Source organism: Hippocampus guttulatus, chromosome 10 (genome assembly GCF_054856545.1).
Source record: "Hippocampus guttulatus isolate MCC_2025c chromosome 10, RoL_Hgut_1.0, whole genome shotgun sequence".
Taxonomy (NCBI): domain Eukaryota; kingdom Metazoa; phylum Chordata; class Actinopteri; order Syngnathiformes; family Syngnathidae; genus Hippocampus; species Hippocampus guttulatus.
The window spans coordinates 9,496,818-9,510,018 of NC_141270.1; the positions used below are offsets into that span (position 1 = coordinate 9,496,818).

A 13,201-nucleotide genomic window follows, 5' to 3' on the forward strand; every position below is an offset into this window, starting at 1 on the left:
AAGTGAACGATGAGCCGTTTTTAGCCGAAAAAAACTACCATGTATAATAAGGCATTTTTAGACAAAAAAAAACGACCATGTGAAGTAAGGCGTTTTTCAATGAAAAAAACGACCATGAATAGTAAGGTGTTTTTAGCCGAAAAAAACCACGACCATGAATAGTAAGGGCGTTTTAACAACAACGAAAAAAAACGACCATGTATAGTAAGGCGTTTTTAGCTGAAAAAAATGACCATGTATAGTAAGTCATTTTGAGGCGAAAAAAACGACCACGTATAGTAAGGCGCTTTTAGCTGAAAAAAATGACCATGTATAGTAAGCCATTTTTAGACGAAAAAAACGACCATGTAAGGCGTTTTTAGCCCAAAAAAAAAACACCGTGTAGTAATGCGTTTTGAGACGAAAAAAAAAGACCATGTATAATAAGGCGTTTTTCGACGAAAAAAACGACCAAGTATAGAAAGGCATTTTTAGCCGAAAAAACGACCATGTGTCGTAAGGCGTTTTTAGCTGAAAAAAACGACCATGTATAGAAAGGCGTTTTTGGCCGAAAAAAAACGACCATGTATATATAGTAAGGCGTTTTTAGCCCAAAAAAAGACCATGTGTAGTAAGGCGTTTTTAGCCGAAAAAAATGACCATGTATAGTAAGGCGCTTTGAGCCGAAAAAAACGACCACGTATAGCAAGGCGCTTTTAGCCGAAAAAAATGACCATGTATAGTAAGCCGTTTTGAGCCGAAAAAAACGACCACGTATAGTAAGGCGCTTTTAGCCGAAAAAAAGGGCCATGTATAGTAAGGCGTTTTTAGCCGAAAAAAAAGACCATGTGTAGTAAGACGTTTTTCGACGAAAGAAACGACCAAGGCATTTTTAGCCGAAAAAAAAGACCATGTATAATAGTAAGGCGTTTTTAGCCGAAAAAAGCGACCATGAAGAGTAAGGCGTTTTTCGATGAAAAAAAAGGACCATGTATAGTAAGGCGTTTTTAGCCGAAAAAAACAACGATGTATAGTAAGGCGTTTTCAGTCGAAAAAAACGACCATGTGTAGTAAGGCGTTTTTAGCCCAAAAAAAAGACCATGTGTAGTAAGGCGTTTTTAGCCGAAAAAACGACTATGTATAGTAAGGCGTTTTTAGCTGAAAAAAATGACCATGTATAGTACGGCGCTTTTAGCCGAAAAAAATGACCATGTATAGTCAGCCGTTTTGAGCCGAAAAAAAACGACCACATATAGTAAGGCGCTTTTAGCCGAAAAAAATGACCATGTCTTGTAAGGCGTTTTTAGCCGAAAAAAAGGACCATTATAGTAAGGCGTTTTTAGCCGAAAAAAAGGACCATTATAGTAAGGCGTTTTTAGCCGAAAAAAAGGACCATTATAGTAAGGCGTTTTTAGACGAAAAAAACGACCATGTATAGTAAGGCATTTTTAGCCGAAAAAAAACGACCACGTATAGTAAGGCACTTTTAGCCGAAAAAAATGACCATATATAAAAAGCCGTTTTTAGACGAAAAAAACGACCATGTATAAGAAAGGCATTTTTAGCCGAAAAAAACGACCATGTATAGTAAGGCGTTTTTAGTCGAAAAAAACGACCATGTACTGTATAAAAAGCCGTTTTGAGCCCAAAAAAAACGACCATGTATCGTAAGGCATTTTAAGCAAAAATATTTACGACCATGTATTGTAAGGCGTTTTTTGACAAAAAAACCGACCATGTATGAGTAAGGCATTTTTAGCCGAAAAAAACGACAATGTACTGTATAATACAGTAAGGCGTTTTTAGTCGAAAAAAACGACCATGTGTAAAAAGCCGTTTTTAGCCCAAAAAAAACGACCATGTATCGTAAGGCATTTTAAGCAAAAAAATAAACAACCATGTATAGTAAGAGGTTTTTCGCCGAAAAAAACGACCATTTATAAGTAAGGCATTTTTAGCCGAAAAAAAATGACCATGTATAGTCAGCCGTTTTGAGCCGAAAAAAAACGACCATGTATAGTAAGGCGTTTTTAGCCGAAAAAAAGGACCATTATAGTAAGGCGTTTTTAGACGACAAAAACGACCATGTATAGTAAGGCACTTTTAGCCGAAAAAAATGACCATATATAAAAAGCCGTTTTTAGACGAAAAAAACGACCATGTATAAGTAAGGCATTTTTAGCCGAAAAAAACGACCATGTATAGTAAGGCGTTTTTAGTCGAAAAAAACGACCATGTACTGTATAAAAAGCCGTTTTGAGCCCAAAAAAAACGACCATGTATCGTAATGCATTTTAAGCAAAAATATTTACGACCATGTATTGTAAGGCGTTTTTTGACAAAAAAAACCACCATGTATAGTAAGGCGTTATTAGACAAAAAAAAACGACCATGTATAAGTAAGGCATTTTTAGACCAAAAAAAAAACAACCATGTATATATAGTAAGGCGTTTTTAGTCGAAAAAAACGACCATGTATCGTAAGGCATTTTAAGCAAAAAAATAAACAACCATGTATAGTAAGAGGTTTTTCGCCGAAAAAAACGACCATGTATAGTAAGGCGTTTTTCGACAAAAACACGACCATTTATAAGTAAGGCATTTTTAGTCGAAAAAAAAGACCATGTATAGTAAGGCGCTTTTAGACAAAAACACGACCATTTATAAGTAAGCCGTTTTGAGCCGAAAAAAACGACCACGTATAGTAAGGCGCTTTTAGCCGAAAAAAGGGCCATGTATAGTAAGGCGTTTTTAGCCGAAAAAAAAGACCATGTGTAGTAAGACATTTTTCGACGAAAGAAACGACCAAGGCATTTTTAGCCGAAAAAAAGACCATGTATAGTAAGGCGTTTTTGGCCGAAAAAAACGACCATGTATAGTAAGGCGTTTTTCGCCGAAAAAAGCGACCATGAAGAGTAAGGCGTTTTTCGCCGAAAAAAACGAGTTATAGTAAGGCGTTTTCAGTCGAAAAAAACGACCATGTGTAGTAAGGCGTTTTTAGCCCAAAAAAAAAGACCATGTGTAGTAAGGCGTTTTTAGCCGAAAAAAACGACCATGTATAGTAAGGCGTTTTTAGCTGAAAAAAAAGACCACGTATAGTAAGGCGCTTTGAGCCGAAAAAAACAACCACGTATAGTAAGGCGCTTTTAGCCGAAAAAAATGACCATGTATAGTCAGCCGTTTTGAGCCCAAAAAAACGACCACATATAGTAAGGCGCTTTTAGCCGAAAAAAATGACCATGTCTTGTAAGGCGTTTTTAGCCGAAAAAAAGGACCATTATAGTAAGGCGTTTTTAGATGAAAAAAACGACCATGTATAGTAAGGTGTTTTTAGCCGAAAAAAACGACCATGTATAGTAAGGCGTTTTTAGCTGAAAAAAAATGACCATGTATAGTAAGGCGTTTTTAGACGAAAAAAACGACCATGTATTATAGTAAGGCGTTTTTAGCCCAAAAAAAAGACCATGTGTAGTAAGGCGTTTTTAGCTGAAAAAAAAGACCAAGGCGTTTTTAGCCCAAAAAAAAGGACCATGTATAGGAAGGTGTTTTTAGCCCAAAAAAAAAGGACCATGTATAGGAACGCGTTTTTAGCCGAAAAAACGACCATGAATAGTAAGGCATTTTTCAACAAAGAAAACGACCATGAATAGCAAGGTGTTTTCAACCGAAAAAAAAGACCATGAATAGTAAGGCGTTTTCGACGAAAAAAACGACCATGTATATATAGTAAGGCGTTTTTAGCCGAAAAAAACGACCATGTATAGTAAGGCGTTTTTAGCCGAAAAAAAAGGACCATGTATAGTAAGGCGTTTTTAGACGAGAAAATTACCATGTATAGTAAGGCGTTTTTAGCCGAAAAAAACGACCATGTATAGTAAGGTGTTTTTAGCCGAAAAAAACGACCATGTATAGTAAGGCGTTTTTAGCTGAAAAAAAAGGACCATGTATAGTAAGGCGTTTTTAGACGAAAAAAAGGACCATGTATAGTAAGGCGTTTCTAGCCAAAAAATAGGACCATGTATAGTAAGGCGTTTTTAGACGAAAAAAAGGACCATGTATAGTAAGGCGTTTTTAGCTGAAAAAAGGACCATGTATAGTACGGTGTTTTTAGACGGAAAAAAAACGACCAAGGCGTTTTTAGCCGGAAAAAAAAACGACCATGTATAGGGAGGCGTTTTTAGCCGAAAAAAACGACCATGTATAGTAAGGTGTTTTTCGCCGAAAAAAAAGGACCATGTATAGTAAGGCGTTTTTAGCCGAAAAAAACGACCATGTATAGTAAGGTGTTTTTAGCCGAAAAAAACGACCATGTATAGTAAGGCGTTTTTAGCCGAAAAAAACGACCATGTATTATAGTAAGGCATTTTTAGCCGAAAAAAACGACCATGTATAGTAAGGCGTTTTTCGCCGAAAAAAAAAGGACCATGTATATATAGTAAGGCGTTTTTAGCCGAAAAAAACGACCATGTATAGTAAGGCGTTTTTAGCCGAGAAAATTACCATGTATAGTAAGGCGTTTTTAGCCGAAAAAAAACGACCATGTATAGTAAGGTGTTTTTAGCCGAAAAAAACGACCATGTATAGTAAGGCGTTTTTAGCTGAAAAAAAGGACCATTTATAGTAAGGCGTTTTAGACGAAAAAAACGACCATGTATAGTAAGGCGTTTCTAGCCAAAAAAAACGACCATGTATTATAGTAAGGCGTTTTTAGCCGAAGTTAAAACGACCATGAATAGTAAGGCGTTTTAGCTGAAAAAAACGACCATGTATAGTAAGGTGTTTTTAGCTGAAAAAAAGGACCATGAATAGTAAGGCGTTTTTCGACGAAAAAAACGACCATGAATAGCAAAGTGTTTTTAACCGAAAAAAACGACCATGTATAGTACGGTGTTTTTAGACGGAAAAAAAACGACCAAGGCGTTGTTTTTTTCGGCTAAAAACGCCTTTCTATACGTGGTCGTTTTTTTGGGCTAAAAAAACCTTACTATTCATGGTCGTTTTTTGCGGCTAAAAACGCCTTACTATTCATGGTCCATTTTTTTCGGCTAAAAACGCCTTACTATACATGGTCGGTTTATTTCGGCTAAAATTACCTTACTATACACGGCCGTTTTTTTTCGTTGAAAAACACCTTACTATACGTGGTCGGTTTTTTTCATCTAAAAATGCCTTACTATATATGGTCGTTTTTTTCGTTGAAAAACGCTTTACTACAAATGGTCGTTTTCGTCTAAAAACGCCTTACTAAACATGGTCGTTTTTTTCGGCTAAAATTGCCTTACTTTACATAGTCGTTTTTTCATCTAAAAACGCCTTACTTACACATGGTCTTTTTTTGGTCGCAAAACGCCCCACTATACATGGTCGTTTTTTGCAACTAAAAACGCCTTGCGATACATGGTCGTTTTTTTTCGGCTAAAAACGCCTTACCATACACGGTCGTTTTTTTCGGCTAAAAACGCCTTACTGCACACGGTTGTTTTTTTTCGGCTAAAAACGCCTTATTATACATGGTCGTTATTTTTCGTCGAAAAACGCCTTACTATACATGGTCGTTTTTTTCGGCTAAAAACGCCTTACTCTACATGGTTGTTGTTTTTTCGGGTTAAAAAGCCTTACTATACATGGTCATTTTTTCGTCTAAAAACGCCTTACTATACATGGTCGTTTTTTGGGCTAAAAACGCCTCCTATACATGGTCATTTTTTTTTCGGCTAAAAACGCCTTCCTATACATGGTCGTTTTTTTTCCGGCTTAAAACGCCCTCCTATACATGGTCCTTTTTTTCGGGTTAAAATGCCTTAATATACATGGTCGTTTTTTTTCGGCTAAAAATGCCTTACTATACATAGTGGGTTTTTTTCATTTAAAAACGCCTTACTATACATGGTCTTTTTTTGGTTGAAAAACGCCCAACTATTCATGGTCGGGGGTATTTTTTTGCTAAAAACACCTTACTATACATGGTCGGGGGGGGGGGGTTTCGTCTAAAAACGGCTTAGTATACATGGTCGGGGGGTTTTTTCGGCTAAAAACACCTTACTACACGTGGTCGTTTTTTATCGGCTAAAAACGCCTTATTATAGATGGTCGGGTTTTTTTCGGCTAAAAACACCTTACTATACATGGTCGTTTTTTTCGTTGAAAAACGCCTTACTATACGTGGCCTTTTTTTTCGTCTAAAAACGCCTTACTATATACATGGTCGGTTTTTTTCGGCTAAAAACATCTTACTATATATGGTCGTTTTTTTCGTCGAAAAACGCCTTACTTCACATGGTCGGTTTTTTTCGGCTAAAACGCTTTACTTATACAGTACATGGTCTCTTTTTTGGTCGAAAAACGCCCAACTATACATGGTTGTTTTTTTCGTCTAAAAACGCCTTACGATACATGGTCGGGGGGGGGGGTTCGACTAAAAACGCTTTACTATATACAGTATATGGTCGTTTTTTTCGGCTAAAAACGCCTTATTATACATGGTCGTTTTTTTCAGCTAAAAACGCCTTTCTGTACATGGTTGTTTTTTTCGGCTAAAAACGCCTTACGACACATGGTCCTTTTTTATCGGCTAAAAACGCCTTCTTATACATGGTCGTTTTTTTCGGCTAAAAACGCCTTTCTGTACATGGTTGATTTTTTCGGCTAAAATCGCCTTACTATACATCACTGGTGTCAAACTAATTCCACATGCGTTCTCGGTCGATGTCAAGTGGGCCGGACCATTAAAATGATACCATACTTTGCTATAAACAACCAAAACAACATGTCTTTCCTTTGTTTTGGTATAAAGAAGCACAAGAACATTTGGAAAATGTTCAAATTTAATGAAGGTATCTTTTACAAAACATTTCACAAAGGACCTTACATTTCCTTCAACAAATGTGCAATTTATTTTTATCATTCACATATATGCATTGCAACTGATCCCTTTGATTGTACAAACTTTAACAAGTAATTGGTATTGAAAAATATCGTAATGCACTTTTTCTTTATAAACAAGATATATAAAGAAAGGAAGTTTTAAACCATCTACACGTGCATATAAAATGTAAATGTAATCCCTGCCTACACCTTACAAACTAAGGAGAGTGCTATTAAATGTGTAAATGTGAGAGTGCTATTGATAGCGTCTGCTGTCATGGGTCTGTCTCAGTGACGGACTGAGGCTGCTGTTGTCTTCTTCTCTGGTCAAAACAGTCCCCACTAGCGGATACTCAATGAATTGCACCTTATTAAAAATATTAATTCTGTGTCTTCTATGCATTTTTTAATTATCCTGCGGGCCTGATTGAATGGCGCGCGCGCGTGTGTGTGTGTGTGTGTGTGATGAATGGAATTCCGCATCGGTGTGCAACTGAAAAACAAGGCTGTGTGTTGAAAAAATAAATCTGAAACTGCATTTAAGGGTGGCTCAATACTGGCTGGCCATATACGGGCCGGGGTTGTAAATTGATTTCTGGCCCAAATACTTCACTCCACAACTGGCCTTCATCTGGTTTGCCAGAGTCAAGCCAGTGCCTCCTTTGCCACTCCTGGGCCGTGTTCGGCCCACATGCATTATGCCAGTGCCGACTCAAGGCCAGCTGTGCCAGTTTCATGCCGAATCCGGGCCAGATGCCTTTGCTGACTGGGTTACTTACCCGAGAGCAAAGGGTTCAAATTAGTTACCCAGGAGTCCAATGATTCGTTCTCCATATAAAGGACTGCTACTGTAACTGTAACCATGCATATTCCCGACAGGCTGACACTGTGGAAACTACAGTTCTTGATTTATAGTACAAATTTCTATCATGTAAAAGTGACTTTTTAATGGCTTATCGAAGTAGTTGCTCCGGAGAACCTGCGAACCCGAGGATTGCACATATTTTCTTATGTTTCAATTTCTGAAACCATATGAGCGAGCCTTTCTGCCCCAGTCTTATGTTGTCAATGCACAATAAATACAATGCATTATCCATTTTTGTAAATAAATAAATAAAAATACAGTCCTGTTTGAGTGCCTCTTTGAAAGGCCTGATCAATGTAATTCAGTTAAACACTAAACCCAATGAAAAAGTCTGCTCTGTCTTAATGGTACAAAGTCTCCTCCGCGGCACCAGAGGACATCAGGCAACATACAGCAGATTGAGAAAATATTTGATCATTTAAAAAAATTGTCAACAAAGATTTGCAGGCATGCTTTGACCCTTCACATGTATCTTTGAAAGATTTAGTTGTAAATGGAATTAAGTAAAGCTGTTTATTGTTATTTTATGATTACTCACCAGTTATGTTGTCCAGTTGCCATTTCTGGGCCTTGCAGCATCAATTGGGCCTCAGCTTCAGCCTATGCATGAATGCATATTACATCATGAATGAAATAAATGGATTCCTATCAAGTGTAGCACATACTGTATATGTGGCCAATTCATATCAGATGTTAGATTTCATCACTTGCATAAATGCATTATATTAAATTCTTTTGGTTTTCAATTGTTTTTTTTTAAACAGTGGCCATTCTAATGATAACTGGCAGGCAGTTAATTCAGTGGTCTGAATTTGCTTGCTTGTTTCAGAAAGCCTGATTTGGGGAAAAAAAGCAGTTTCATGTGTATTTGGGGCTTCTTTTTTTTTTTTTTTTTTTACAGAAGCAAGATCATGCAGTCACTGAGAGGACTCCTAAACATTTTTGCCATCCAGCTGAGCGTGTCAGATGAAAAAGAAGTGTTTGGTGGGGTGGGGATGGGGATAGAAGGGTCATCTGACAAATATTTTCATTATCTCACATTCTTGGCTGCAGAGACTGTCGGAATATCGCCACACGTCTCTGCTTTGAATTATGCCCTGGGGCCCAACAAAAACAAGCAGCAACAACAGGCAAAAGATGAACCGTGGTCAGTGGAATTAATAACATTCACGACCCTTAAATAAGCCCCTCCCCCCAAGCATTTCTGATATTATTTATACAGTATTTTGATTATTCTGTTTACCTGAGAACATACAGTAAGACACATTGATCAAACCTGAAAATATTTTTTCTTGAAGCTTAATCATATCAAATATGCATTAATGATCACAAGAGCATAATATTCAGTCAAAACATTGATTATAATCTTTTAAAAAATTATGCCTATAGGGGATACACCTCTCACTGTCTTTTGACAAATGCCTCATTAGCAAAGATGGGGGATTTTAATATGGTGGTGTTTTTCTTTCTTTTTGGGGAGTGGAGGGGGGAGCAGTATAGTAATCTATGTATAATTCAATATGGTAACTTTGAACTTGAAAGTTTTTGATCAATACAAAAAAAAATGAGCAAAAAATAAGATAATCAGTAATTATCACAGGTATATTTACATCTTTTTCAAGCAATACTACAACTTCTAGTACCTTTACAACACTTTTCTCGTAATTTCAGTAGCAACATTAAAGGGCAGTCAACACCCCGAATTTTCTTTACAAAAGTATGTTCAAGGAAGCTCAACTACTTTGGACATGACATGACGGATGCATACTTAAAAATAGGTATGCAATCTTTTTTTAACCATCTCAGGGGGCAGCCATTTTGCCACTTGCCGTCAACTGAAAATGACATCAGAGTTACTCACCTGAGGAGTAACTCTGATGAATGTGGCAAAATGGCCGCCCCCAGATATTAATAATAATAATATAATAATAGATTTTATTTATAAGCGCCTTTCAAGACACCCAAGGACACTTTACAATAACAAAAAACACAAAACAATACGGGTTGAGCAGCGGCAGCCAAAACGCGCCAGCGTTCACTCAACCCGAAAGTCAGAAAGAAACAAGGGATTAAGGCTAAAAACGGGTGGATTTAGCTGCTTCACTCAAATTTCACAAATGCAATATGAATCAGAATGCCGTGTACAGACTAGGTGAAAGAAAATTTGGGGTTTGACTTTGTCTTTAAGACTGTCAATAATTCCGTTTAATAACCAAAAATACATTAGTCATAGAAAGGGTTACAAACTTAATTATTACAACCGCTTCATTGAACAATTTACAGTACACGATACATCTTATCAACAACTTGAGGATTTCCAGTGGGATACATTGTCGTGATCTTCAAACTTGCATTTCTACATGTTGCTGTGAATGATCAGTGGTGGTAGAGATCATCCAGATCTTCCTCCGGTTCATCATAATTCCTATCTGGCTGCCATTCAACAGGAGCAGCGGCGCTGTCATCATCTTGGAAACTTGGCAACCAGCTTTGCATGTCAGGATGGTGCAAGTCATCCATGTCTTCTTCAGGCTCCAGGTGATCTCTCACCTGTTCAAGGCGTTGTGCAAGTCGAGCCATTTTGTATTCAGCGGTGAGCGGGGCAAGATATTCATCTAGTTGCACTCGGGCTTTGTGGTAGGCGGCATCCCAGTCCTGCTCCACTTCTTCATATTCAGCCGGAAACTTCTTGATAGAAGGATGATGAACAACATCTAAGTCCACTTCTGCCACCAGGGTTCGTTTTTCCTTCCCTGTAGCGGCTCCATCCTCCCAGATCTTCATTTTGGGGTCAATGTCATCGTCAGTTTGATCCATTTCCTCCGGAGGCTCTACTTCCACACTCAAAAGCATATTTCCGACTTCTGACCTGCAATAAGCATCCCAACATGTCAGCAAGAGAGTTCATAAGGTGGAAAATTGTCATTAAATAACCAGAAAGTTCATGGTAATTTTTTTTAGTTATCTATACTTTCAGTATGTAGTTCTCTGAGGTTTGGTTTTTTTGTTTTTTTTTTAACATTTACTCCTATGCCTTCAGATCACCTGTACTAGTTTATTATGTTTTTCGACCTGCACTGATGACAACGCGATGTAAAAAGGTGTCACGAGGGGGAGAGATAACATCCATTGTCATCGAGGTAGATATTGACTGAGATCTTGGGGACTTATACATTTTAATAACTAAACTAAGATGAAATACCTCACATCAAGGCAACCTCATTTCAATGACTGCCGGCTCCAAAAATACGCCGTCTAAACTGAACTAAAAAAATAATAATAATAAATAAATAAATAAAAGACATTCAGGTAAATTATATTTTTGCAGTTGTCATTGTTTGAATTTTTTTTTTTGTCAGTTTCTATTTACGAAGATGACAATGCAGTAGGAAGACATATTTGACAGCATAATGGCCTGAACCGATGCGAGCTACGTGAAGAAGACAAAACTTTTTATTCTCGTTTTGCAGAGTTATCAAAAGAAAGGTTGTAGATAATCGACAGTCAGAAATATATTTTTTCATTTGAGTACATTTTAGAGCAGGGAGATAAACTCCACACAGCGGGGCCTGAGTCAAAGTTTGAACCCTGAACTTCAGAACTGTGAGGTGCCACCCAAAGAAAACATATTTAATAGGGGGAAAAAAGTCTTACCTGACTCTGTCCTGGAAGGCGTTCTCGCCAAGTTTATTCTGAGAATAGAGCTCAACGTCAATATTCGTCAGAGATCACAGATACTGTATCAATATTGTATTCATTCCCTTTACAGGCACACATTTGAAGCAGTTTTTAGTTTCATCTCAACATATATGATGTACATACCCATGGCTTATATGGTTTGGCAGCAATGCCAAATATCAGCGTGACCAAAAGAGCAATCCTACAATTGGAAAGATTGAAGATGAATAATACATACCTGTCAACTCATACGGTTTAGCCATAGTTCATACGGATTTTGTGGTGAATCTTACGTATATGGCCGTATCGCACAAATCATACGGATTCTGAAAATTTCCGGGTTTTTTTTCACCAACTCCAAATGATTTGGAGTTGGTGAAAACAGTAACGCAGGAATACAACTCTGAACACAGTAATGCCACTAAGTAGAATGATGATTAGACATTAACCAGACATTGTATTATGGAGATCTACAAAAAATATCATTGAACATTTCGTGGGTTTTTTTGTGCCGTTATTTTGACATATAAAATGCTTTGGTATGTTATAAGGATTTTTTGCTCTTTATAAGGATTTTAGGATTATTATAAGGATTTTTGGCGCTCCGAAAAGTTGACAGGTATGATAATATGATCTTTTTTTTCCAACTCAGCACTTTCTAACATGTATGAAGAATAACTACTTGCTTACCTGAACATGGTGTTCCCCTGTTTGCGTGGTGTCTTCAAAGTGTGAGGGACGACGTGCCTTCACGTCAGCCCCAGTACAAAACGACAGTCCAAAGTTCCAACAATAAATGCACTCACTTGACCCTTGGATCTTTTTCAATACTGCAACATCAAATCTTTATCTAGCCTATATGTCATACTTGATACGGCGCCAATGTTTATAAACTCAAGACACTCTCATTTTACATTCCAAACGGAGATTAAACCATTAAGACGAAATGCAGCTCAGACAATTTGTTTAAATTCGCCTCTTTGATGGCACGGAACAATTTTTCCAATGCAGGTAATGAAAAAGCTATCATCTCCATTCAATGGCTACAGTGTGACTAATCAACCTTATCGAAAGCGAGCGATTACAATTCCAATTCCCAGTGAGATGTTTTGTAATGATCATTTAATCAACTCTATATTGCAGTTATCGTCACCAGTGTATTAGTTGTTTCTTAAAATAACAGCCTCAAAGTAATTTTGGTGGCAAGCTCACTGAGAACGAGAGAGAAGACAATCCTTGTTGTTGCCGTGGTGACACTGGATCATCTACTTTAGTAGTCCGTCACGCCGGTGGACCAGCCAGGACAGTTGTGATGGTGGTACCAACATTACTAATGAAAATAAATACAGAAATAAATAAATGACAGAACTCTATAATCTCGTGCTTTCTAAAAACATGTAGTCATGTAATTATATCGAATGTGAAGAATTAAACTTTTTTGGCCAACTTCTTGCTTCAATTAATAGATATTGTACTACTCCCTCTACTGTGTCTTCCTTAACCACCTGGGGGCATTATAATACAATCATAGCGACACACGGTACAATACGCTGCAGTCATATTCTTCATGGTTTTCCACAAAGGAAAAATAATATATGCCTGTCAGTATCGTTATATTTTCAATCATGCATATATTAACTATTACATCGCACACAAATATGCACACTTCACCAAGAGCAAAGTGAAAGCAGATGATCAGTCTGTGATGTTGCCATACATAACGCGCGGCAACTTGTGACCGGCGTCACTTCATGGCTTTATGTTTCAACTTCCTGTTAAAGTATCTTGTTTGGAATGACAAAGGCTTTGTATGTT

At 37.4% G+C, this 13,201-nt stretch overlaps 1 protein-coding gene across 1 annotated transcript; it reads right to left on the reverse strand.

Moving 5' to 3' along the window:
• Nucleotides 1-9,226: 9,226 nt before the first annotated feature.
• Nucleotides 9,227-12,090, reverse strand: LOC147199187 (uncharacterized). The gene is made up of 4 exons (XM_086122417.1): nt 12,077-12,090; nt 11,531-11,588; nt 11,363-11,400; nt 9,227-10,577 (listed from the first exon to the last, which is right to left on the reverse strand). Exons 1-4 carry the CDS (start codon nt 12,082-12,084, stop codon nt 10,085-10,087), a joined length of 597 nt encoding a protein of 198 aa, XP_085978543.1. The 5' UTR covers nt 12,085-12,090; the 3' UTR covers nt 9,227-10,084.
• Nucleotides 12,091-13,201: the final 1,111 nt, after the last annotated feature.